Below are 27,005 nucleotides of genomic sequence, written 5' to 3' on the forward strand. Positions count from 1 at the left end.
TGACTAGCCATTGGCTATACTTCTTTTTTTATCTGCTGCAGATAATATACTGATTACACATAACTTCTCCACTTTAAAAAAAGTTCAGACGTTCTTTTAACTTGATGATATATGAGCAGTATTTTACAGCTATCAGGCTTTTTGGTCTTCTCAGTGTTTCTTATTGTCTGTTCCTTGTTTGTTAGTTTGTTTCACTTTCAGACTCTTGTTTTTTCTCTTTCTTTAGATAAAATCAGCAGATTGTACAAAAAAATGTTACTTCTATGTAATTATGTGGTGAAAATAAGATAATAAAAAGCACTAAATGTATAAAGCGTGAACACTAAATTAAACACAACATTAAAAAATGTCAACACATTTGAGACAGCTTCAGCCTGACCACAGCATTGTTACTGGTAACCCACAATGAGCAGTTTCTTGAATGAACCCATGTTTCGAAGTTGTAGTTGAGAAATTCAACTCCCCCAGCTCTGCAGGCTCCTGCTCTTACCCCCGCTCCCCTTTTCTTACTGATGTAAACATTTCATTCCAATCTACAACCTTTTGCATTCCAGGTGTTGTGACAGGTTGGGAAGTAACCCTTAGTACTTTCTCCTGATGTGTTTGTGTTTGACACACTTTCTTTTTTTCTCCTCTCCAGGGTCCAGCTGGCCTAATTGGAATAACTGGGGTTATGGGAGTTCCTGGTGAAAAGGTAAGGAGTGTGGTTCTCTGTCATTAAATCTGTCAGACAGCATCAGCTGCCTGCCTGTCACCGGCAGAACCTTATAATTACATTTATGTTAAGCAGCCTTGACATGAGGCCTCAGAGGCCCTGGAATACAAACAAGTATAAACACTCAGCAGTCTCCCAGCCACATCAGCAACATACTGTCAAACCTATGTTTCATTACAGCCTTTTTACCAGCAATGCTCAAAGTTTGGACTCCGGTCCAGATCCAGACTGAACAACAAATCTCATGTCATTACATTGTATTAAAATGCATTGGAGCAATGCAGTGAAGAGTGGTGTGGCTCCTTTAAGAATATACAGAGAGAGAGTGCACAGGGCGAGCGAGGTAGGGAGCGAGATAGTGTCCGTACATGTGCTTTCTCATTGGACTGTTGGGAACTAATTAGAGACTCAAAAATGAAAGAAATTAGGCACATTTATTGTTGCAGTGCTCTGAACAGAGAGCCGTGTGGCCGTGTTTTGCGTGGCCAGTTTTTGAAAATCAAGGATTTGTGTGCACAGTTTGGAAAACTGCATTCTAGCTCATGCACATTATTTTGTCGCCCACCTTTATTTATAACAGACCTGCTTTGTCTTGCTTTGTACCCAACATGGCAGCCAAAGCAGGTTGCAGCTTCAGCCTCTGTCAGTGTCAGAAACTAAGAAGATGTTATGTCACATGGCAATGTAATTACCTAAACGTGCAAAGAAAAGAAATGTAGACTTAAAGAGACACCTTTGTAAAGATGAGTGGACAGAAAAATATGAATTTACTGTATTTTGTTCCCACCACATATCTGTGTGAGTGCATTCTCAGCAATAAATGTAGTAAAACACTCTGCTTGACAAATAAACAGTTACTCCATCTGACAACACCTTTTGTGTCAAGGTTTAGGCAGCTCACTGAAGGCAGACAGTGCCATTTTTCACACAAGGTTATTCTGTACTTTAATTGTAATTTTTACGTCAATCATTTTCATCTTAGAGTTTTGGTGCCTTTAATTAAGTTATGATTAAATTAAATTTTATTATGACACTACAGTATCCATTACTGTCAAAATCTGAGGTTCATAAGCAAACAATTTTAAGCAAACTGTGCCATTTCATTTGGTTGTAAGCAGATTTGATAAAAAAGGATTTGCTTGTTGCTAGTTATTCCAGAGCTTTCACCTTATCTAGAAATCAGATTTGGACCTTTGGATATAAAGAACAATATACTGAAACAATCTATTTAAATGTAAGTACGATTTTTAAAAAGATAACAAGAATAAACTTAGCTGAATACGGTGTATACTATGACTTTTCCACATGCGCTCCTGAAACACTTGAAACAGTAAAATTACACATTTCTCCACATTTTAGTTTTGAAGCCTGTGACGACTTTTTAAAGTAGTCGTGCTGATTATTGACAGTCTTCCAAAAGACACTCACCTTTTTTACCTTCTGTCTCCATTGTTCTCTCCCTCTGTCTCAGCCTGTTGCCTTTTCTTTCCTATCCAGAAGGCCCATTTGTCGGAACATGTTCTTATGATGAGAAGCCATCTGCTTGTCAGATTCTTGCTTGTCCTCCAACTCTTCTTACACAAAATCCCCCCTCCTGATTCAGTTTGTCAGCACCAGTCATACCCTGACAGCCTACAAATCTTTTTTACAATATGTGTATTTCTAATTTAGTACCACCTACTTCTTTGGACTTGTGTTTCCAATACTTCGCCTTAAAAGTATTTCATTTATGTTTGACAGAAATGCAAGTAGTAGAATAGACTTGTACTATGCAGTTATGAATGTTAGCAGTTGAAATGGGATTAATGCATCACTTACACATATGTAGAAGGGGGTTATATTAAAGCCATGTGTAGCTTTACTGTTCATGCAGGGTTATTTTTGGTTTTACCAGACAGCACAGTGTCATCAAAAGGGGTTCAGAGACCCTGAGGCGATGGGAAAGTTTAAAGTTTAGTGAATAACTTTTTCTGTTGCATTGTTTTTCACCAGGGTGACCGGGGACCACCAGGTCCAGCAGGTCCAGTCGGAGAGAATGGGCCAAGGGTAAGTGGAATCACTCAGGATTTTTCCTCCAGTTGTTGGTAAATCCATACTGTTCCCTATAAAAAAGAGACACCGACTTTAATACACTTAATTAGTTTTAGGGTCATGTGATCATGAGGTTTGATGTTTGCTGGTTTATTTTCTGAAAGTCAGAGAAGTCCTGCCAGAGGTCTGACCCATTCCAGGCCCTTTATGACCAGCCTAATCATGTGACTCACGCTTCCATGTAGCCGAGTGCTTTGTTTACACTGGGTGCATACCTGCATTTCAGAATTAAATTCAATATCTAGAAAACTACTGGCGCAAATGCTTTCAAGCTGCACCATTTAATATAGTTCAGGATCATTTTTATGTTTGTTTGGAATTATAGGAATGAGTGGTTTCAAGAAGGAAAGAGCATTTTAAGGAATCTGAGCTATGTATTTGATGATGCGTCATATATATATATATATATATATATATATATATATATATGTGTGTGTGTGTGTGAATTTACCTGTTGATCACAAATAAACAGGTTAATAGCAGGTTATTTTTACAGCATTAGCTCACTTACTACAGTGGAACATTTGTTGGCATGAAAATGATTTTAGCTCCAGTCCTCTCTTACAGTAATAACATAAAAACGAGCTCCTGTTGCTGCACAGTTTCTGCTGTCAGCTGTAGTCCTGCCTGAGTTTTTGTAAGAGGCTGGCCTTGATCCCTTGTTGTCTCGGGGCTTGGATTATTGCCTTATTTCACATTTTTGGCCAGAGTTTTAACCTAAAACTAGACCAGTGGCTACTAAATTTAAAACGAGTTTATGGGATGAATAATTTGCTGGTTGGTTGTGGCAGATGATTTAATCAGTGCATGTGTTTGTGAGAAAGAGAGAGGACAAGTGACTTATTTGATTTTTAATGTAAAAAGTGTGCAGTGATTTTCAGTCTGAGGCATTCAACTGCTTCATCCCAGATTACAGAAATCATATCCGGAAGTTTTTCCTTTTTTCTCAAGTCTCTTGTATTTTGTTGTTTTGTTATTACATCATTATTTAATTTTGTCCTAAAATGGGGAGTAGCTGTGGGGTAGGAATGAAAACCACCACACAAAGCAGTGTCTGTTTTTCTGGAACCCCTGGAGGACAATAAAAGACAGAGTAATATAAAACACTGTTGTCAGGACACACCTAATCCGTTCCAGTTGCAGATGTAACCACTTTTATACTGTATGACCTCACACTGCGTTGGTGCTGCACATCTTTAGCAAGTTTTATAATGATAACTATGATTTTTTTCTTCATTTATCAGGTAACAACAAATAATGACTCAGTGTCTTATCTTCCTATTTATTTATTTATTTTAATAGGGTTATCCTGGGTTGCCAGGAAGTCCAGGAGACATCGGGATGCAAGGTGGACCTGTAAGTGTCATACTCTCATCACCAACATTAAAGGTTCTTTGCCTCATAAAAATACATGTAAATCTAAAAAAGTGTTTTTGAAAATACTGAGTTATTATTTGTAATCCTCCTCCTTAAACTGATATTTGTTTTTAATTAACTCTTGTATTTTAGATGTCTTTAATATATAGGTGTGTATTGATTCGGATGCACCAAATCTTAACCATTGTGCCCACTGTACAAATTTCAAATATTTTAAATGTTTTCTTTTTCAACAATGATCTCTTGATTGAATGCTTTCAGTGTTTTCAGTCATTTGACTTGTTTCTTTTTTCGCAGGGCCCACAGGGACAGAGAGGCAGTCCAGGCATTGCTGGGCCAAAAGGTCGAAGGGTAAGAACTGTCTTACGTTTCTAAGCATCAGTTTTACAAGTTTGCTAAATGAGTCTCCTCCACATCGGCCAATTAAAGCTTCACTTATCAGACCTGGGGATTATTTGTTTAACACTACAGCTTCCTTCTCATAAAGAGTAAAGCAGCTTTAGAAATATGTGTTTGTCATTCAGCTTGGCCCAAACATCTTTCATGGCACATGTGCAGCTTTTTGGTGAGGGTTATAAATCTTATTATGAGGGACTATGGTCATGTCAGATGGATGTGGTGTGGTTTTGGGATACCATTTGGCTGAGAGGAGGACACCTGCAGGTAAAGGAGCAAACAGATATGTTTTTTTGGTTTGGTTTATTGCAGCTTTATGGAAACTCGACCCACGTTTATTTGTAGTGTCAACTAAAGCAAATTTAAATGCTTTCAAGCATCTCAACATATATGTGACGCAATTAAATTGGAGGTTTTAACTCCTACGTCTGCTTTAATTTACTTCATTAAATCTTTATATAATGAATAAATGGGATGACTTGCTTCAGTGTCAGACTCAAGTGGTGCCACGACTGAAGCTCATAGTTGAACTTAAATACATTTCAAGTTACACAGAAACTCTAAAGAGTCAACAGAGTAATTAATTACCACTGAGCTGCTTAACACATATTGATGTTTTTCCATCACAAATCTCTTTTTTGTTTTCTCTCCACTTTTTCTTTTCTTTTCTCAACGTTTTGCCAAGCAGGACATGTGACAACAGTTAAGTTGCTGCAACTCGTTATCTGTTATCTGCTCATGGCAGTTTGTTGCTGCATTCACCATCCTCTCATCAAATGATGCAGCGATTCTGGAATCCTGCTTCTTTCTTTTTTTTTCTAATGTCTCACACGTTTGTCAAGTCACATGATCTGTCATCTGTCATGAAAAAAAAGCCAGACTTTTAATTTAAAACAGATCAGAAATAAACATTTATTTTTCTTTTCACCACGCTTCTTGTTTGCAGATAAACCTTATTGGAAAAACAAATAAATAGATAAAAAACATTGGTTATATGTATTTTGTGTTAATGAGCTACTTCTAAGATTTTCAATATGGGAAAACAGATGTGCACACTCTGCAGATGTGTTGCTTACTTATATCTCATCTATTTACACAACATGAAAATAGCTAAATATCTCTGGTCCGTCTGACTCTAAAGGAAACTGCATCAGAGCAAACATAATGTAGCTAACCAAACTCATTTGTACTGGACTATGCATCTATGCAAACCAACATGTTCAAATTAAAAGTAGCAGCTATTTAGTTAGTAGTTGTTGAAATGTTCAAATCTAGAAGTCAGAGATCACAAAAAAGTTATTATACCTGCAAACAGTCCGTTACTGTCTGAAATTACAGCTGCAGTGAGTCTGTCTGTTCTCAGTGGCCAATAAAACTGTTTGTTTGTTTGTTTGTGTTCAAAAAATGAGGAAGCAAAATCACAAGTTTGCACCTGACTATTAAAAACAGGGAGGGGCTTGAAATGGGTGCTTCACTCTCAGAACCTCTTCAGTTGAAGTGATTATTGGATTAGAAAAGTTATTTTTATCATCTGCATTCTGAAAAAACACACTTAAAGGCATTCTCAGATTTAAATGTTGAGGATTGTAACCATAAAACTTCTTCAGTAGCTGTCTAGTTTCACCTCAGCATTCACACAGAAGTTATTATTTCAGTGGCTTTAGATAGAAAGTTGTAACAGAAAGGCACCAATGCTGAGACAAATAGAGTCTATTTGTCTCTTAAGGAAGCAGATTAAATTGAAAGAGTGAAACCTCAGATAAACTGAACTGTGCTGAAAGACAGAACAGGTTCTCCTGAAGTATTTACAGATCTTAATCTGTTACTGAGGTGGGGAAACCACTGGAATGTGTGCTTAGTGTCAGGACAGATGTTTCCCTGATTAAGTGAAGAATAAAGGTTAATTACTGTGTTGATGATGTTGTTTCAGTTCAGTTTACAACACTCCTGGATGTCAACATCTGCTGATGCTAAGTATTTGTTGAGTGATGTTCAGTTGTGTGTCTCATGCTGCTGTTGCACAGGGGCCCCGGGGTCCAGATGGCGCTCTAGGAGAACCAGGACCTGAGGGCACCAAGGTAAACAACTACAGACACAGATAAATGAGTTTGTAAAAACCCACAATGGTCACTGAAATAACTTGATACTGATAAAAGTGATAGTGATAAAAACAAATTCTTATAATCAACAAATGAAAATCAAAGATTGCTTTAGATTTGTGGTTCAGAAAAAAATATTTAAAACTAATGAAGCTGGCTTTGCCAAAACGGTGGTCAATCAGAGTGATTTTAGTTGTGTGTTTTGGGTCATTATGCATTTGGAGGACTGATGAGCTGCAGCTGAGACCAAACTTTCTGACACTGGGCAGCATATTTCGCCCCAGAACATCTTGATAGATTCAAGACAACTTGTGCCTGATGCAACAAAGCAGCCCCAGAGCTGGAATATAAAGGTACATTATCTGTACATTCATATTCCACCAACCCAAACATTGAGTGTATTAATTAAAGAGGTAAAAACAATATTTTGTGTCCTAAATTGGTCTTTATAAATTTACTCTAGCCATCCTCTCATCTTGGCAAAGCCTGGCTTGAATTTTATCACTTTATTTTAAAGCAAATAGTTTAATTTAAGAAAAAAAAAAACCACTTCAATAAATCTACGTTACCTCTTTTCTTTACAGGGTGAAAAGGGTGAAATGGGACTAAAAGGAGAACCCGGACTTATAGTGAGTATTTCTTTAAATAAACCTGTCTCGTCTGTATTTAGGGAGCTAAACTTTCTGGCTCTGATTGATGAAAGGGTGAAGTGCTGTAACTAATTTATATTTGACACATTTCTACATGAAAACAAAAAGTCTTAGCTTCTTCAAAAATAAGACGGCAGATTTATAATTCCTATTTATCCGCTGCCAGAAATCATGGCTGTTCAGAAGAGCATTCTGCAGCTGTATTATGTTAACATATGCTTTTTGAAGACCCACGTTTACTTATTGTGAAAGTCTGCATTACCAGATGTGATTTCCAACAACATCTCAGACCTTTTGGCCCTTTTTACAGATTGGAAAGCCTTTAATCAGATATTTATTTATTTATTTATTTTCAGAAAGGGCTTTTTTCATCTTCTTTTTTGACTTCTGTGTCTAATTTTACCCAAATGACGTTCTAATTTACTGTGAGTTTGAGCTAAATATACTGAGAAGTTTGTAGGATGAAAGTAAACGCTGGTTTTGATTGATCCAGTCAGGGTAAATTCTGGTTTTATTCTTATAATGACTTGGTTGTCTAGTACCAGCATGTGTTTGAATATCAGTCCTGCTTTCTACATATTTCTTCCTTGGACTGATTTACAGATTTTTTTTTCCTTACATGTTTAAACATAATTTATTTTCATCTTGGAAAAACTCTAACCTAAGCTTAAAGTTCACCATGTTACTAAAACCTAAATGAATGGATCTAATTTGTATTTTAATCTTTTCTCTTTAAAGGGCAAGACTGGTGGTCCAGGAGAAAGAGGCCCTCCAGGGAAGCCTGTAAGTAATGTTTTATAGGTCATTAATTATAATGTTTACAGGATCCATAACTATGGGAACAGTGGAAAAACACACTCCTAAAATACATCCACATCTTTGATTTTCCCCACCTGTGATCCACAGTAGATACTAATTTTAAGAGTTTACTGCCAATAATTAGGAGAACGTTTTTTTTTTGTTTTTAAAGACAATTTGGTGCTTCCTCTCTCATCAGCACCTCTTACTCATGTCATTTTCGAGACAGTAGAAAGTTTGTTTCCTTCTCACCAATAAGGATTTAAACTGACAAACTAATTAATCAGTCAGGATATATGTTGTGTGAAAAAGAAAAAGCAAAGAATAGCACTACTTAGGACCAGAAAACAAAGAAAGGTCCATCAGTGACAGACTTCTTTTCATATTGTGGGCAGACTTGGCAGATCTCAGGGCTGTTTTCTAATAAAACTTTTGTTTTGCTGTTTTTGCATAAAAAAAAACAAACATTTGGATTATAGTTTTGATATATAAGGGAGGATAAAACAACCAATTTTCCACAGATGGCAGAAGAATGCACACAAAGATCAAACAGCAAAGCGAAAACAGAGCCACATGTGCTGTCCAAGTGATGAAAACTAGAGTTTATCTACAGTAAAAGCTTTTACAGTGTAGTTTGTTTCCACTTTTATCGATTATGGCTCTCATCTGTCTGAATAACTAATGCTGGACTCAGTTGCTTCAGTTCCAAATGATTAAACAGATTTCTTCAAGTTTCACTAATTCTGTATCCACAAATAATTTCTTATTTCTGAATTGCTGTTGCCGTTTGCAGAACACACACACACGCACAGTGCATTCATGTCCTAAATTCTCCTAACATTTCTTTTTAGAGCAGCTGTTAATCTGCTGCTGCTGATCTTTGAGAAACAACCAAACATCTACACTTCTTCCTAGCTTATCCACAATCAGAAACCACACCACAACTAAACTTTTTCTCATTGCAGCCTTTCATTTGAAATCACAGCGCCATCATGTGTCTGAAAACAGATCCTGCACGTCTCGTTTTGTCTTGGTTCTGAAAGAAACGTGACTGAAGACATCAGAGCCTCGGAAGCTCAGTTTACTCTTTGCAGACCACCTTTCAATTATTTTCTGTTAACTTAAGTCTTTAAAGATCTTTGAAGCTTGCAACACTTGTATGCATTTAAAAATAATACAACAGCAGCAGCTGTTTTAGAATATATTATGGCTGTTATACTGAAATATTTAGTAGAACTTCATGCAAATGCAGATATTTTCCAAATAAAGGGCTAAAGCTCCTGTATCTGTTGCTGCATCACCCAGATGTGCAGCTCAATCATCACAATTCTGTTTATTAAAGTTTAAACTATTTTAGAATTTTATGAAAAGAAAAGTCTCCCCACTAATACCAGTAAGTTGTAAATGGAGCTGTTCAGATAAGCTTTAGTTCAAGTTTGTAGATGAAATTGTAGTGAACCAACTAAAACATGCAGGATAGTGTTCCTCCAGGACCAGGGTTGGGAATCACTGGATTATAGGATGAATATTTCAAACAACCACATACAAATTATAGACATTTGGCCAAAGTTTCCATTTTCAAAGAGTCAGTTTTAATGGGACCTTTACTCTGATAAACAGTTTTGTGGCCAGGTGTCATCTACATGCTGTCCACAGAGATGATAAAAGCCATTATGAAGCTGTAATAACAGACATGAAGGTGCAGTGAAATTATGGTACTTTTTTCTTTTTTAGAAAAGGAATGTTATGAGCTAAGCAACATAACATCATTTAGCCATCGTAAAAAAAGAGGTAGAAGTCTGTGAATATAGACAGTTTCACTGAAAGATGATAACCACTTGCAGGACAGTCACATTTTTGAAAATAAAAGTAAAAAAGTAAAAAAAAATTCTGTCCACTTCTGGTTCAAAACTGCCCCTGTGCCCCGCTCAGAAATGTCTCAAGCTAACAATTATGTCTGTCTTAGCTGGAAAACAAACTTTTTTTAAAGACAAAACAAGTTTTTGAGTTCAACTCAACAATGTGTGTTTTTTTATCCACTGGAGACAAACTCAAAGGCAGAAAAACCTCTGAACTTAGAAGAAAACAGTGTTGTTATAGTGCAGTCAAAGGCAGCAGTCAGTGTTTAATGATGTTCATGGAGTTTGGATCTTTCACTGTTAAAAAATCTGCATCCTGCAACATAAATCTTATATTTAGGATCAAAGCTGCAGAGGCACTTATTGTGTTTCTGTCTTTCAAAGTTATTGTTTAAAATACACAAACATCAGAAAACATCAGGAAAAATGGCATCTGTACATGTTAAAAATAAGTTTATTATTATTATTATTATTATTATTATTATTATTATTATTATTATTATTATTATTATTATTATTATTGTTATTATTATTATTATTATTATTATTGTTGTTGTTGTTGTTGTTGTTGTTGTTATTATTATTATTATTATTATTATTATTATTATTGTTATTATTATTATTATTATTATTATTGTTGTTGTTGTTGTTGTTGTTGTTGTTATTATTGTGGAAGTTTTCAAGTGTTTTTTGGGTATCAAATATCAAATGCTACTTGTTGAAATTCTTTCAAACCTCCTTGGTTCGTTATTATTAATGTTTTTGATTGTTTAATTTTGCATCTGATTCCTAAGAACTCACAAAAGGCAAAATAATGAAAATCACATTCCTCTTTAAATGTTTGTGTATATCCTTTGTATGAAAAAGTTTCCCAAACCATAACACAATGTTGGACCTAATTTTTTTTAAATTAAAAATGCTGTTTGGGGAACAACAAACCGAAGTGACTGCAGGGAAACCAAACTATTTGTTCTGCATTTAAAGCCTGCTGGGGTCAGAAATCATTTCAGTAATCTAATTACCTGGAGCCACTTTGGGGATGTTGACTGTAGTTATGATCAAAATCAGTTTTTTCATCACTGTTTTTGTAACTTTGCGAATGACTGAATCAGGGCTGAGTACGTGTCCATGTGACTGTGTGATTGCAGGGTAAGGCAGGTGTTCCAGGAAGCACCGGGGAAAGAGGTCCTCACGGTGAACCAGTAAGTAAACGCTTGTTTGTGGCACTGATACGATTGTTTTAGGAGGCTAAAAACAAACTTCGCTCTCTGAAACCATCTTGTTTGGGATCTGTCGTGACAGTGGGGAGAATACAAAGACTGATAATCATTTATAAAGGTTTTATAAAAGCAAGGACAGGGAGTGTTGGAAACATTCAAGAAGCACTGGAGGAACTTTGATGTGACTCATGACAAAAACTGAAATGATTGGTCGACTAATCGTTTTATCACCTTCTGCCTTCCCACCTCACACCTGAATCCTCCACACCTCTCTTGGATTAGTCTTCAAATTGTTCATTTTCTTGGAAATCTGCCAACTCCTCAGGGGCATAAAAATGTCAAACACATTCAGTAAATTCAGTAAAGCTAGAGGCCTTGCTTGTGTTTGGTTCCTTTTTTAGTCTTTTTATTCCAAACGTTAACAGCTCTCAAGTTTCTTTTTTTTCAGACATATTTCTCGTTTTAATGCGTGCCAGCTTTAGTATTAATATTCAAATGTGTGTTTTCCTTTTCTATCAGTAGCAAATGTTAGGCAGCAAATCATCATTGTGATAATTATGTTTTTGTATCTTCTTCCAGGGACCTAAAGGACCTCCTGGAGAGTCTGGATCCAATGGAGAGCAAGGACACGAAGTGCGTTAAATATTCAAAATCATTTATCAGCTCTTTATCTAAGTGATACTGGATTTTAGAGACTTCATCCTTATGCTTGTATAGGCTGAACATTTTTCATGTTTCTTCCTTCATCTCAATGTCTAATTCTTGTAGGGTGGCCCAGGTGTTGAGGGGGAACCAGGTGCTAATGGAGAGCCAGGATTAAAGGTCTGTGAAGCTTCTGCTTTTGTTACATGACAGTAATGTGAAAACTGACTTAACGTCCGCTTGATTGGAAGAGCTGCATCTTTGGTTTCTATATAATATATAAATGTGTTTGTGTTCTGCTTTTCTCTAGGGTGATGTTGGACCTCCGGGAGCTGATGGGGAACAGGGTCAGGAGGGAATCAGAGTGAGTGGCTGAAAATTATCCTCTGATCTCTTCCATTCGTGTGTTTGGATAAACTTAATCCAGTTGGATTCCATCGTTCTGGTGTTGAGATTTTTTCCTGAACATTACAAACACTCTTTATACGGTATAAGTCATGTTCACGGACTCAAAGTTAAAAAAAAACTTATAAAAGTACACACTTCCGCTCAAAAAATAGACTTTTTTTTATCAACATTTTGGCTATTGGGGACTTCCTCACGACCAATCCAGCAGAGACCACCTGAGCGTCTGTTAAAGGCCAACACTCCGTATGCACACCTGTTGGAGATTAGACCAATCATCTACGACACCCTTTCTTCTCATTTGATCAGACATCTTCTAATAAGCTTGTAATCTCCATTAATAGTCTCAGATTTAGATGGTATCTTCTGCAGGTTCATAAAAAGATTGTCCCACATTTAATAAACTCTTTTTAGTCTTAAAAGTCTTAAATGTGTCCAGATTTTCCATCTTACATCTTAAATTACATTAACTTATCTTAAACTTGTTTATTCATGGCTTCTTCTATCAACAATAGGTATATGTCATACAATTTAGTTAAAAAAGTAATTTTATTTGCGTGGGATTTACGTTTAGTAAAACAGCAGCTCTTTCCAGGAACATACTCTGTTTTTAATAATAAAGAAGCTTTTTGTTGTAAATTGTAATCTGCGCACAGGGTCCTCCCGGCCCTCCAGGTGAAGATGGCCCTCAAGGGAAAGATGGACCCAAGGTAAAAACAGAAAAACACACTTTATTTTTAACTTATCCTACCTTTTTATCCAGCACGTTTCATTAATCCTGTGAAAAACATTTAGTTTGTTTATAGGAATAAATGAAGACATACAAAATATTTAACAAATCCAGTCAGTTTCTTTTTAGATCTTAGATTATAAATTTTCAATAAAAACAAATAAATTAAACCATTATATCTGTCATTTTAAAGTCAAATCTTTCCCATTGGTGTTGCAGCAGTATTATAGACCATCATATTTGTCATTATGGCTGTGTTTCATTCTTTCTGTCCCACTGTCAGGGGGAGCCTGGTGAACAGGGGCCAGTCGGAGAGCCAGGGGAAAAGGGGATAGAAGGAGAACCGGGGCCCCAAGGACCAGCTGGAGTTCCTGGGAAACAGGGCTTTCGTGTAAGTTTTTTAATGGTCCACAAACTTCAAATGACAGATAATGAAACAGTTTAAATAAGACAACTTTGACTGCTCAGAATTGGAAACGTGACACAATGTAGGGATCAGACTTCACTTCAACAAAGACAATTTACTGTTGGCTCAGTGAAATGTGCTGTTCGTAGTCTTTAATTTTCACGCACTGTCTGTGCTCTTTCCAAAGGGAGCAGAAGGAAAAGTGGGTCCTCCGGGGAACAGAGGACGGCATGGAAAGAAGGTGAGAACCGTCTTTGTGTCCACATTTATGACGAGCCTGTTTTCTTTTTGAAGGAGCTCTAATCTTTTGTCTGTTATCTATTCAACATGTAGCCCCATAACTTGGTGTCAGCATCACTGTCTGATCTTTACCTGAGCTTCTGAATCTTTGCAGGGAGAAAAGGGTCCTCCAGGTCTGGCTGGTGAGATCGGTTCTCGAGGAGACGTTGGGCAACCAGGCGAGACAGGGCTGAAAGGTGCCAGAGGAACTCGAGGCCCACCTGTTAGTTCCAATTCTTTCTGTCTTTCCTCTCACTTTGACCTGCCTTGGAACCAGGCTTTAAAAAGAAGAGTTTTTAGCATAAGGAGTAGTCAAAGTCTGAAGATTTGAGTGTCTCTTTTGGCGATGCTTCACTTTAAAAACGGCACCAAAGTACATCTTAATTTAAAAAAATAGTGTTATTAACTCTGGTCCTCAACACAACCAATGTAATAATCACAGAAAAGGTTAATCTTTGTGTTTGTTTTGACCCAAACTTCTTTATTTCCAGGGTCAGCCTGGAGTCATGGGGTTGGAAGGACAACCAGGACTGCAGGGATACCCAGTGAGTGCTTCACGTCTGTGGCTTTAAAACCTATTTACAAATGAACACATGCATTCATGTAACAGAAGAAACACAACAACATAACACTGTTTGTGCATTTAATGAAAGAATACTTTTCCTCAAAAATAAATTTGGGATTTTCTCAGCCCCATTTTTTATCGATGTGTTTGTTTATTTTAAAGTTGGATTACATGTTGATGCTTTTGTGTGGAAAACCCGTAGTTAACCTTCCAAAAGCTTTGTAAAAAGCTCCTTCTTTATGTGACTTCAGATTTAAAATCATGACAGCTGAAACCATTCCAGCATTCTCTGTGACATGTTGTGATTTTCCAAATAAAGTCAAAAGAAACTTGGAAATCACCTCAGATATAACTTGATTTTTTTTTTTTCCGAGTGACAGAACATACAGAACTCTTCAGATTCTAACAGCAACAGTTTTTCTGCTGACAGCTGCTTTCACTATGTACAATAATCAGCTTTCTTCTTTTTGAGGGGCATCCTGGCATGCCTGGGCCCGTCGGACCACCAGGGCCCAAAGGTGAAAAGGTAATATGACACCTGAAATAGAAATATTTTCATATTTTGATCTGGTTCCAAATATTCTTGTTACAAATGTTTGCATGCAGTATATCCATGCATTTTTGATTATGTGCAATTTTTATGCATTCCAGGGTTATTCAGGTGAAGACAATAAGACTCCAGGACCACCAGGGCCCTTAGGTGAACCAGTAGGTCTTGCTTTCCTTTAAACTCTGCTTTCTAAACACTCCTTGGTCATTTCCCATGTGTGCGGATAAATGGTACTCTTCCATATGTATTGAGTTATGAAAACGTAAAGCATGTTAGTGAGAAATGTTCTGTTGAAGGTGAACAAATGTGTTGGCATGAGGATTAATGCATGCACTGTATTTATGTTTACACAGGGGTCTCCAGGAGAGCGCGGAGATCGTGGAGAGCCGGGGGACGAAGGATACCAGGTAGAAAAAGCATTAAATCTATTTAAAACATGAATTAGTCAGACCACCAGCAGCATGGGACAAAAAGAGGAAATGTATTATAAACACGTCACAATGATAAAGATTAAACATTACAGACAAAAGTACAACATCTGAAACTTATATTTCAGGGTCATACTGGTCCTAATGGGCTTCGTGGAACTATTGGCCCACAAGGACTGCCGGTAAGTGGACACATGTTGCTGCACAGTGGGTACAATGTGCAGTAGATAGTTTAACTACCATATCCTTACAATTAAAAATATTTCAATCTAAAGGATTCACCTTTATCAAAGCTGTATCTGTGCAGAGGAAACTTCCTGTTGTAATATGAGCTATATCCCATTTTGCCTGACTGATCCTGAGGTCAAGTTGAATATTTCATCCCATTTGTGTCCAAAATGAACTCCAAGTTATAAGCACTATTGTCATGTTTTTATTCTAGAAATTTCTGCTACAGAAAGTCATCAGTGCAAATCCAGATAAACACTTAATGTCTGTGTTCTGTCCTTGTACTGTGCAGGGATCACCTGGGGAACCTGGAGAACCAGGCCCAAAAGGAGAAAAAGGAGCTCCAGTGAGTCACTGCAGACATATACTTGTTTGTTAAAATGGTGACACACAAATGTCCACGGTCTTGGTTGATGTTTAGTTGTAATGTAAACAAAAATGAAACAACCTTAAGTTTCTATATCTTAAACCAGATGAGCATTCTGCTGCAGAAGGTTAGAACTGTTAGAGATGCTTTAATGAGCTGAACTGTGGTGGTTTTACTGAGGAGAAAAGAAAAACTTTAGTCCTCCTAATTCAGGTGGTAAAAACAAAAAAAGATGCCTGACATCATCTTTATTTAATCGGTCATATTCGTATGCCAGACCCTACAGGCATGATTACCTAACTGTTTTTTCTTTAGAAACAACAATAGACCTTATTCATCTTCTATATAGCCTTTTTTTTAAAGAAAGTATTTCAGTATTTGAAGATAACTCACTTTCACCCATGTTTTAGGGTTCAGCAGGAAAGAAAGGAGCGAGAGGTCTGAGCGGGGCTCCTGGCACAGAAGTGAGTCAAATCAAACATATTCCTGGTTTACACAAACTGCAGTATGAGCTGCAACATACAGCCCTGGGGGGAGTTAATGACTTCAATAACCTGATTTGATTTCATAACCAGCAAGAATCCCAAGAAGTGACATAAAATAACACCTGAGTGATACAATGTCAATATCAAAGTTGATGCCTTTTTTTGTAAATGGTCTTAGGTCAAATAAAAACACAATAATTAGGAATGTTTCTCCTCTTAATGGTGCATGTATTACTGTGTTAATAGATTTCTTTTCTTTAGAGCAAATAGCATAACAGCCATGTCTTGTGTTACTCACATTGTGTGAAAACTTTGCAAGCATAAATAAGTTGTCCTTTAAATACTTTTTAACTGTCAAATTGAGCATTTTTTTAGGATGGTTAGGCATTTGCAACAAAAATATTGTCATTATGTAAGAGTGTAACAAATACCAAAGTCAGACAGGAAAATTGATTTGTTTTAGTTTTATTTCAAATATGTCATAATCTCAGAATTTCTGTCTTTCAGACAAACAATAGGGAATAAAAACTGGATGTAGTAACAAGATGGAGTTACAGGTTTATAAAGGAACTGGTAATAAGTGGAAATGGCTCTCGGGAGAGAATGACTTTGATGACATAATTGTTTTCTAGGGTCCAACTGGTTTACCAGGACTGAGGGGACTGAGGGGTTACCCAGGACCAGACGGTCCTCCAGGACTGACGGGTTTACCAGGTCTACCAGGAAAACAAGGGCGGCAGGTACTCACTGCTATTATAATTGTTTATCATTATCCTTGTATCATTTTTAAGAGAACTTCAGCCTGTCCAACTGTCAACTCAGTGAATGTTAACCAGATTTAACTAGATAGTTAGTAGTTTTTTTCCTGCCTTTTTAGACAACAACAGTTTATTGGGGATAAATAAAGCATCTGAATATTTACTGTACTTAAACAACTATAACTAATAACTGAAAAGACATTTTTTAGTTGTTTGAAACTATGCACTTCATTAAAGATCATCAGATAACTGATGCAACAAAACATTTCATCATTTCAGTGACTTTTTGCTCTTAGCTTCAGTGCATCACTTTAAAACATCTTATCTTGCTAATCTTTATCATATTTTCCCCACTTGCATGTCTCAGATTTATGCTGTGATCTGTTGTTGAAAGACGTAGCCTGAGTTTGTGCAATAATAAAATGCTTTGTTTGGTTTGATTGGCCTCTCCTGCCTGCAGGCCTGTGGGTTTATTTAATGCGTGGTAGCATTCAAACACTAAGTGTCTTTGTCTTTTCAGCCAAAACGGGAAAGCCAAGTTTCTCTATGAAAAACATAAAATTTAGTGAAAACATATTTCCTTACACCATTTTACTGAATGTTGTTTGAAAATCTGTTGAATCTAAGGCTGGCTCCCATGTATTCTGGCTTCTGATTCTATAGAAGTTTCATAACTCCTCTTGAAACAGCTCACAGTTTCAGGAGGACTTCATGCTGTACCGCCGCTTAACAGATGGTGGCGTTAATGTTCTAAGAAATGTACATGTACTGTAGTAAAGGCTGTAAAATGATATATGCTGAAAACATGAATGCAAACATGCCATGCAAAACTTCAATTTTAGTTTAAAAAAATGAATTTTGTGGCTTGAAGCATGCAAATCTTATTAATATAAAAACTTTACCTGACATCATTTAGTTTATTATTATTCTGTTAGGTCACAATTAAAGTTTGAAAAAGCTTTTACTGAGAAAAAATATGTTTTACGTACCTAAAAGGCTGCATTTGGACACAAGCATTCTTTTTATTTGAAATAACCAAAACCTTTTGGATTTCTTTAGGGTCAGCGAGGCTTGGTGGGACAAGAGGGACCTGCTGGACGTCCAGGTCTCAGGGGAGAAAATGGACTTCCTGGAGAACTTGGAGAAATAGGGCTACCAGGTCAAAAGGTAAAATAATGATAATGGGAAAGACCTATAGCTTATTATAAACTGCCACAAGAGAATAAAACATTTCTGTGAATGAAATATTTTTGCAAGTTTTGCTAACATCTTTTACAAATGACGCATGTTGACTCAGGGAGAACCTGGCCTGCCAGGAGACAGAGGAGCCTCTGGAATGAAAGGGATGGAGGGAGCTACAGGTGACCAGGGCAGGAAAGGTGACCTGGGACCAAAAGGACAACCAGTGAGTTCATAGATGTGTTTGTTAATGAAAATAAAAAAGTCCTAAAAGTAGAAATCAATGTTGCATCCAGGGTATAGATTTTATATTTTTAAAGAGTGCTGTGAAGTCTGAAACTCTTTGTGTGGAACTTTGGTGCAACAAAAAGGCAACATTCAAGGCATTGCATGGAAGACATGAATTTATGAAACAACCCAAAAATGATTAGATGACGCGCACACTGCAGAGGACAGACAAATGGTTGGTAAGATGTTCAGTGCTAAATGACACCAGGCCAGATTTATTAAAACAAAACATGGATGGTCAGCAAAGTGGAGAAATTTGCAAACTATGGCCTGACCTGAGCCTGGAGCAAGAAGAATAAAAAAACAACTAGGACAGACAAAGGAAGCAAGTGCTTCAAAATAAAACAGGAAGTTAAACTAACCAAAGTGCAGAATGAAAACTATTTACAAATCAAGATTGATCTACAAAACTAAATGCAAACAGAAGCAAAAAACTAACAAACGTAGAATAATCTACCCAACATACCTCACTGATCTGGTTACACTGACACCGTTCTTGGAATGTTTTTGTTAGAACCGAATTTTAAACCTGTTTTCTTAAAAGAGCTTAGCTCCAGGGGTCTATGCAACTGATCTGTACTTAGTTTGATGCTTTTCTACCCCGAGTAGAGCAACACATTTTTTGGGTGAGATCTGAAATGGAAGCGTTCTGTCTGAGAAAGGCCAAATTATGTAAGACCCGCTCACTCCAACATACTGAAAAGAGGTGCTCCACTTTACTTATGTAACTCCAAAATGAGAAGAAAAAAAAGTTCAGTCCCACGCTCTCCCCTGCCTCCCCGACACTTCTGAAACAGAGAGGAGACTCAGACCCCTGGGTCAGATCACTTTACACTTTCACTGAATAGAGTTTCCCAGCCAAAGACGCTGGTTTGAAAGTGGAGCTGTCCAAAGGACGTGAAAGACTGGCTGTGCAAACACACTGTCTGCACACCTGGACGACAGACAGTGCTCAGACACAGAACAGGACGCAGACATTCCTCTCTGTGTGTCTTGGAAGTTATGTGAATGTGTGCTGGAGCTACTGTAGATCCAGATGTAAAGCTGATGTCTTCCAAAAAATACATGAGAACTTTTTAAAGGCTATTATTATACTTTCTTTGAGTCTGGAGCCACTTAAATACTTAGAAATAACCCATAAAAAACACACTCACACACACTATATGTTCTTTCTACCTACACATGCATGCTTTGAGTCATTACAATCCTTTTTGTTTGCAGGGAGAGTCTGGAGATTTGGGAATGGTTGGTTTGCAAGGCTTTCCAGGGCCACAGGTAAAAAAACCAGGAGGAATCAACATTTTGATAAACTTAATAAAAGAAGAAAATACAAATATATATATATTCCTGCTAACAGGGGCCAAATGGTGAGTTGGGATTAAAAGGCATCCCTGGTCCTAAAGGACCCGTGGGTTCTCTGGTAAGTTTAATGAAAGCTAAATCCATTATACAGACTTTCTGCACATAGTGATGCTTGTTGTCAGTCCCCAGCTGCTGAATATGCTTAAAATATTTTAAAGTCATTTATTTGTTTGATTGCTTTTAGGATAAAAATGTAAAAAATTGCATATAAAACTAAACTGGTGTTTAGTTTGAATAACAATCAATTATTATGGTTACTTCAGTATCACCATCTTCCAGAGAGACCTTGCTTGGAGTAAGACTCCCTACCAAAGTGATGGCAATGTTTATGTGTGAAGACATTGTCAGTTTAGTTGTGTAACTTGTGCATGGATACTGCCATAAAGATGAAAATGGAATATAGGCCTTTTTGGTGTTTTAGAGAGAAAAGACTGTCCGGGCTTTGTGCAGCCATTTATTTCATTGTCCAGATAAATCTCCCAGCTGTCCATCTTTGACTACTTTAATTATGAAATTCAAAAAATATATATTGAGAACACATAATAAAATGTTTTGAATATCTGTGAGAACTGACCCAGAATCCTATCATGTCTTTCAGGGATTTACTGGACCTGTAGGCCCTGAAGGAATGATTGGTCCAGTTGGGAAGCCTGTACGTTTCACTTAGCATGTGTTTAAATTACGTTACAATTATTGTCCATTATTGCAATATAGATTCTTTTTTTGTCACTTTTTATAAACCCATTTTGCCACTGGCTATATGGTGATTTACCTATAATCACAGTCAGAGCTCATCATATTATTTTGCTTTTTTTGCAGGGGCCAAGGGGTCCAAAAGGAAGCAGTGGTGAAATGGTGAGTTTTACCTGAAGTTCATTGTGCCAAAACTGAAAAGTGTGAATATTACCAGTGATTTTCAGTGTTTGCTGTTATATCCTAAGTTGATCTCTTATTTAAGACCTACTATGTAAGTAGGAGACTTGAACACTCCTGGTGGGCCCCACTTGATGGTTTTTGTGTATGACTGTCCTCAACATCATACAGATGGCTGTAGATGGGTCGTACCCAATATACAGGCTGCTGTTTCTCAGTAAGTCCTGGAGTGTGTGAAGCCTTAGAGTAGCTTAAATAAACACCGCTGAGAGAATGACACAGGGAAATCCATGTTGTCTTTTCTATCTTCCAAATTTCAAGTTAAACTGTAGTTCGATTCTCAGTTCAGCTTGAATTTCTTGGCAATTTGTGCTGCTAGACACATATTCATACAAACCAACTGTATGAACGATGAGACCCCCAATGACAGGAACAGATTTTAAAATGCTCAGCTGCTGCCTCTGGTCAGCCAGAGGGGGCGGTAAGTAACCACAGAAAAACGTTTCCATCTGTTCTTTAAGTGCAGTTCAGCTTATTAATTTATTCACTGTTCTTTTTTTATCTCTTATGTCAGCAGAAAGTGTTTTGTAAAGTGTAGAGGTTTCTGTATCCTGTTTCTGACAAAAATGATGTGTCTAAAACAAACATAGCAGAAAATATGTTTCATTTTTCATAAATCAATTTATATATATAGATATTAAGATATATGTTGTACTTTTAGGGGCCTCAAGGACCACAAGGAAGTCCAGGACCCAGGGTAAGAGTTAATTGCAGTATCTTTACAGACACTGTACAGACTATTCTTATTTTGGACCTTTAGTTTTAGTTCTAAGACTTATTTTAATCTGCTCTTATTGCTTACATTAAATTCATTTTGTCAGAAGTGTCAGATATGTAGTTTTTACACTAAAATGCTGCAGAGAACATGTTAATATATAAACAGAGTAGATAAGACCAGAGAGTGAACTGACTGCAGTCACAGAGGGATCAGTTTTCAACACTTAACTCTTTTGGTTCTTTTCTTTCCTCCCTCCGCAGGGACCCCCCGGTGCACCCGGTCCAACAGTAAGTGTTTTCCATCCGTAATGGAGACGAGCAGACAGGATCAGTTGACAGTACGAGTCCTGTTCAAATGTAAAATATTGAGAATTTAAACCATAAAGATAACCAATGTGCAGCTATTGGTTAATCTTTTAAGAATATATTTAAAACTTCACTGAGCCCCATGTCCTCATTCTGTTCTGTCTTCATTTTGATATGAATTGGGATTTCTTTTTCTTTTTCCTCTGTCCTGAAACATGAAATATGCCTTTTCTTTATCCAACAGACTTTTCAGGGAAGTGGGAGAAAACTTTTTTTCTTTTTTGGGATGGCAAAACTATTTGCTTGTTGTGAATGAGCCAATAAATCATGAATCTTATTTAGTAGCGCTAGCAAAGTGAACCATTAATAAAGCTTTTGTGTCATTATAAGAAAAAGCTCTATTATTACTTGTGGTCACTTCCAGATAATGGGAAGCACTCTGCTGTTTGGATAACCCATTTTCTGTTGGAACAAACCACAAAAATTTTAACAAGTTTACAATTCCTGTTTTGTTTGCATATATTAAATGAAAACTTTAGTTTTTATAATGAGTGGAAGGTTATTCTTCATACTGGAATGTGATAGTTTGTTAGTGTTAGACTGGTATTAAAGTGTATTCTGGCTGTGTGAGTGTCTCCATAAGCCTAATGCGTATTGATTTTTGATTATTTGTAAGCAGTCTTCAGAATGAGACGGTCAAGTTTATTGTTGAGCCGTTCACTTGAATCTAATGTTTAAGTTGAACTAATCATGTTGGTTTTGACTCCACAGAGGCACATTTATGATGAATCAGTTTACAGTCAATCTGACTCCTATTCTGCCCTCAGGACAGAGGTAATGCACATAATACAGATGAATGAGTGAGTTATCAATAAGCAGAGCTGATGGTATATTGTTGATAACTTCCATTATTTTAGATTTTGACAGTTTTATTTTTCCCAACCTTAACCAGAGTTTTCAGAACATGGAAATGAGCCAACCGGACCAGAATACAGAGATACTCAAGGCTCTTCACTACCTGAGCAGCATAATTGAGAGCATCAAGAAGCCTCTGGGCACAAAGGACAACCCTGCTCGTGTCTGCAAAGACCTGCTGGATTGTCGACACTTACACCTCAAAGATGGTACGTTTTTTAGGGACGCATGCTGAAGAGATGTGGCAGCAGGGTTTTGTTGTTACGGTTGGTTTATTCAGATAGTGTAACTCTTTCTCACTTTGTCTGTTTTATCTGTTTGACTGGGGACTTTCAGACTGGTTCTGGATTGATCCAAATCTGGGCTGTACTTCGGACGCCTTCAAGGTTTACTGCAACTTCACTGCAGGTGGACAGACTTGTTTACATCCAGTGGCTTCCAATAAGGTATCAGTGAAGAAGTAAATCATCAAACCGGGTGATGACTTGGATGTTGCTGACATTATTTATTTATAAAAATATATAGCACACTTTTAGACGTAAATACAGTAATAAATTCTGTGTCTAACGATTCTTTCCTTTGTATTTCTGAAAGCACACAAATAAAAGCACACACTGTTGTCCTCTCCAACAGATGGTGTTTGGTGTTGAGAACGTCCAAATGAAGTTTCTTCATTTACTGAGCTCCGAGGCAAGCCAAACCATCACTTTCCACTGCCAAAGCGATCCATCCTACAGCACCAAAGACACCTTCAGCTCCACCTCATCCCTACACAGAGAAAACGTCAGGCTTCAGTTCCGAGGCTGGAACAAACAAATGATTGAGAAAAACACACTACTTGAACCACATGTGATACAAGATGAGTGCAAGGTAATGAGCAGAACAGAAGCTTGTTCTTAAAATCAATGTTAAACAGACTTTGTCTTAATCTATGAGTATTTTCTTCAATGGTTAACCATTAGAGATTCTTGTAAAGCAGGGGTCTCCAACCCTGGTCCTGGAGGGCCACTACCCTGCATGTTTTACTTCTTTCATTGCTCCAACACACCTGATTCAGTGGTTAAATTACCTCTTTATGTTCTGCAGAAGCCTGTTAATCATCCATTGATTCAAATCAGGTGTGTTGGAGCAGAAAAACAAGTAAAGCATCCGGGATAGTGGCCCTCGAGGACCAGGGTTGGACACCCCTGCTGTAAAGCCTTTCACAGAATTCTGTCCATCAGTAGATTTGTCTCCATATACTGATGATCTCATGAAAATATTTACATTATTTATGTTATTTTGTTTTTGAGATTTAGATTTGGAGAAAGTTCCATATGTGCTCAGGAAACTGAAAGCTATTATATTATATTATGACTTTATTAATAAATATCTGGACCACAAACCACTGGAATCAGATTCTTTACTTTTTATTTTCTCTGTTTATTGTGTTTCAGATCCAAGATGGCAGCTGGCACCAGTCTCGGTTCTTCTTCCACACTCAGGACAGTCGTCAGCTACCCATTTTAGACATACAGGGATTTCCCGCTTCACAGGACAACAGTCAGCAATACATAGAAACTGGTCCTGTCTGCTTCCTCTGATACCAACATCTTCCTCTAACACGCTCACTCAGACCACTCAGATCTACAGATTTTTCCTCCCAAAGAGTTGTGTGACTTGGTGAGAGTTAAACCTGCTCAGAAGAACTCAGTCTTTGAGAATCATTCATGCCAATGAGGCCAAAGGAGAACTATCCATTCAGAAATCTATCAAATAAATGCATAAATTATGGGGTTTTTTTAAGTTTTCTTTTTACAGTGACTAGGTTCACTGCAAATGGACCCATATTAATCCCTAACCACAGGGAAGGGCCTCCCGGCGCAGCAGCCTGTTCAGAATCCCCAAACTTACAGCATAAACACACAGACCATCCTAAGCAGGAGCCCAACCCGAAGGATCGTGCCAGGCCTCTGCTTAGGACACTGTCTAACTAAGGGTTTAAACAAGTGCAATAGCATGCGGTTAATATGTGACTGCTTTAAAGAAAACCCCCTCTGAGGCAATATTTACTTTTTTTTTTTTTTTTACTTTGGTCCCACCCAGTCGGACTTGTACCTCTTCACTTATGGTGCTCTACCTCTACCTGGTTATTTGCTTTCTGGACTAGTTCCTAAAGTCAGTTTAGTCATTATTGACTTTGTGTCGTATGTACCGGTTACATCAAGATCTGTTGTGTTGTATAAGTACTTATGTTGATTTGGTCATTTCTAATTTATGAACCAATTTTTGATCCACTGCATATTTTTGTAGTGTTTCTTTCTATGTGGTTGGTTTCCAAACCAACCATTGGTGCTGCAACAAGCAATGAGTCATCAATATTTCCTGTGTATATATTGACAGCATACTGTATGTTTATTTATAATCTTGTTTTTTTATTCACATTACTGTACCACAGTAAGTTATACTCTCAGAGATTTGTTTGACCAACCACAACTCAGTCTAATATTTATGTTTAAATGGTGTGCTTTTGGTTCATACCTGTGACTCTTCATCATAGTGTTGTTGTTTTGTTTTTTGTTTTTTTGTTTTTTACATTCAGAGGTACTTTACTGGCTGGCAGCTATAGTTAGCCAGAGACAAAAAACATGGAAAACAGTCACCATATACTTAAGTTATATTACCTTCAACAAAATGTTTGAAAAGTTTATGGAAAATATTGCAAGTCTGTAAATAGAAAAGTCTTGACAAATAAATAAATAAAAGGATCATTTGATCCACAACCGGTTTGGTGCTCTTTTTGATAAGAAGTAGATATAACAATGGGCAGGTCAGAAACACACGAACATGAAGGCAAGGCCTTGGGAAGTAGGGGTGCGGAGGGTGTTGCATCACTCCAGATGGATGCCAGAGGACATGCATGTCTAAATACATTAAGAAACTATAAAAACAGAATGAAAACAGATTTCATTTGTAGTGCATTTGTTTAAATTCTAATAATATTTTGATATGTTTTGTAAGTCTGGAATATAAACCAACAGTAATTGTAAATCTGTGTGCAAACATTTTCAACTGCCTAAAACCAACAAAAAGCGGGCTGATTAGCATTAGGTCATAATTACAATTAATTAGACATTGTCTGTCCACATATTTTTTAAAGTCCATGTAAGACAACATTCACTGCCAGTGTGTATTTCACTGCATTTGTTATAATATCCTTTTTCTGGGTGTTTCGGATCGTATGATTCACACACGCTTCACAACACTCCCCAGCTGAAACGTGTGACAGAAATGTAAGGCTTGTAACTGATGATGTGCCAAAATGTTATTTATAAGCTTAGTAAGCAATAATTTAAAACAGTTTGAGCTGAACTTTGAGGTGTGAAAACAAACAAACATAATCACTGTGTTGCTGGAAAAACGTTTTGCCCATAATGATATTCACATTCAGTGTTTCTTACTCATGGCCTGAATTATATGGCATACCAGGTAACACTGGATATACACATTGTTATCTCTTCAGCATGGATTTCCAATACAATTAATACAGGAAATTCAGTTGGAAACAATCAGTTTTTGTTGGTAAATTTCAAGTATTATCCATCCATCTATTTGTTTTACCTGATTGTTCTCTAAATGAGCTTCCTTCTTAAGGTGACCGGGCTCAGCCTCAGAGATAAGGTGAGGAGCTCCATCATCCAGGAGGAGCTCAGAGTAGAGCCGCTGCTCCTTGGCATCGAAAGGAGTCAGCTGAGGTGGTTCAGGCCTCTTGGACACCTCCCTGTGGAGGTTTTTTGGGCATGTCCCACTGGGAGGAAACCTCAGGGCAGACCCAGAACTCGATGGAGGGATTATGTATCTGATCTGACCTAGGAACGCCTTAGGATCCCACAGGAGGAGCTGGACAATGTCACTGGAGAAAGGGATGTCTGGGTTTCAATCCTGGACCTGTTGCCTCCTTTACACATCCATGAATAAGCTCTAGAAGATGGATGGATGGATGCTTGTTCTCTCAGGGTCTCAAGAGTGTTGGTGCTTTAACAGTCATTGTGCAAAATAAATAAAGAAAAACCCCTTTATTCATGACTTTTAACACAAGAGGACATTAAAAATATGGGGGAAAGAATATTACCCATCCATCCATCCATTCATTCTCTTCCGCTTATCCGGGGTCGGGTCGCGGGGGCAGCAGCCTAAGCAGGGAGACCCAGACTTCCCTCTCCCCAGCCACTTGGGCCAGCTCCTCCGGGGGAATCCCAAGGCGTTCCCAGGCCAGCC

At 37.5% G+C, this 27,005-nt stretch overlaps 1 protein-coding gene across 1 annotated transcript in view; it reads left to right on the plus strand.

Moving 5' to 3' along the window:
- LOC108238446 (collagen alpha-1(XXIV) chain) overlaps positions 1–25,514 on the plus strand; it is an 80,797-nt gene extending 55,283 nt beyond the window's left edge. The window contains exons 25-60 of the mRNA XM_017420556.3: positions 641–694; positions 2,708–2,761; positions 4,109–4,162; positions 4,481–4,534; positions 6,604–6,657; positions 7,263–7,307; positions 8,067–8,111; positions 11,134–11,187; positions 11,785–11,838; positions 11,974–12,027; positions 12,158–12,211; positions 12,909–12,962; positions 13,266–13,373; positions 13,576–13,629; positions 13,783–13,890; positions 14,159–14,212; positions 14,705–14,758; positions 14,884–14,940; positions 15,136–15,189; positions 15,339–15,392; positions 15,731–15,784; positions 16,216–16,269; positions 16,923–17,030; positions 18,108–18,215; positions 18,346–18,453; positions 19,737–19,790; positions 19,873–19,935; positions 20,476–20,529; positions 20,697–20,732; positions 21,472–21,507; positions 21,789–21,815; positions 22,605–22,667; positions 22,786–22,957; positions 23,085–23,194; positions 23,382–23,618; positions 24,185–25,514. Coding sequence (XP_017276045.1) covers positions 641–694; positions 2,708–2,761; positions 4,109–4,162; positions 4,481–4,534; positions 6,604–6,657; positions 7,263–7,307; positions 8,067–8,111; positions 11,134–11,187; positions 11,785–11,838; positions 11,974–12,027; positions 12,158–12,211; positions 12,909–12,962; positions 13,266–13,373; positions 13,576–13,629; positions 13,783–13,890; positions 14,159–14,212; positions 14,705–14,758; positions 14,884–14,940; positions 15,136–15,189; positions 15,339–15,392; positions 15,731–15,784; positions 16,216–16,269; positions 16,923–17,030; positions 18,108–18,215; positions 18,346–18,453; positions 19,737–19,790; positions 19,873–19,935; positions 20,476–20,529; positions 20,697–20,732; positions 21,472–21,507; positions 21,789–21,815; positions 22,605–22,667; positions 22,786–22,957; positions 23,085–23,194; positions 23,382–23,618; positions 24,185–24,331 — 2,604 coding nt within the window. The 3' untranslated portion in view covers positions 24,332–25,514. The remainder of the gene's footprint in view (positions 1–640; positions 695–2,707; positions 2,762–4,108; positions 4,163–4,480; positions 4,535–6,603; positions 6,658–7,262; positions 7,308–8,066; positions 8,112–11,133; positions 11,188–11,784; positions 11,839–11,973; positions 12,028–12,157; positions 12,212–12,908; positions 12,963–13,265; positions 13,374–13,575; positions 13,630–13,782; positions 13,891–14,158; positions 14,213–14,704; positions 14,759–14,883; positions 14,941–15,135; positions 15,190–15,338; positions 15,393–15,730; positions 15,785–16,215; positions 16,270–16,922; positions 17,031–18,107; positions 18,216–18,345; positions 18,454–19,736; positions 19,791–19,872; positions 19,936–20,475; positions 20,530–20,696; positions 20,733–21,471; positions 21,508–21,788; positions 21,816–22,604; positions 22,668–22,785; positions 22,958–23,084; positions 23,195–23,381; positions 23,619–24,184) is intronic.
- The last annotated feature ends 1,491 nt before the right edge of the window (positions 25,515–27,005 follow it).

The sequence above is a fragment of the Kryptolebias marmoratus genome, linkage group LG24, assembly GCF_001649575.2.
Source record: "Kryptolebias marmoratus isolate JLee-2015 linkage group LG24, ASM164957v2, whole genome shotgun sequence".
Lineage (NCBI taxonomy): Eukaryota > Metazoa > Chordata > Actinopteri > Cyprinodontiformes > Rivulidae > Kryptolebias > Kryptolebias marmoratus.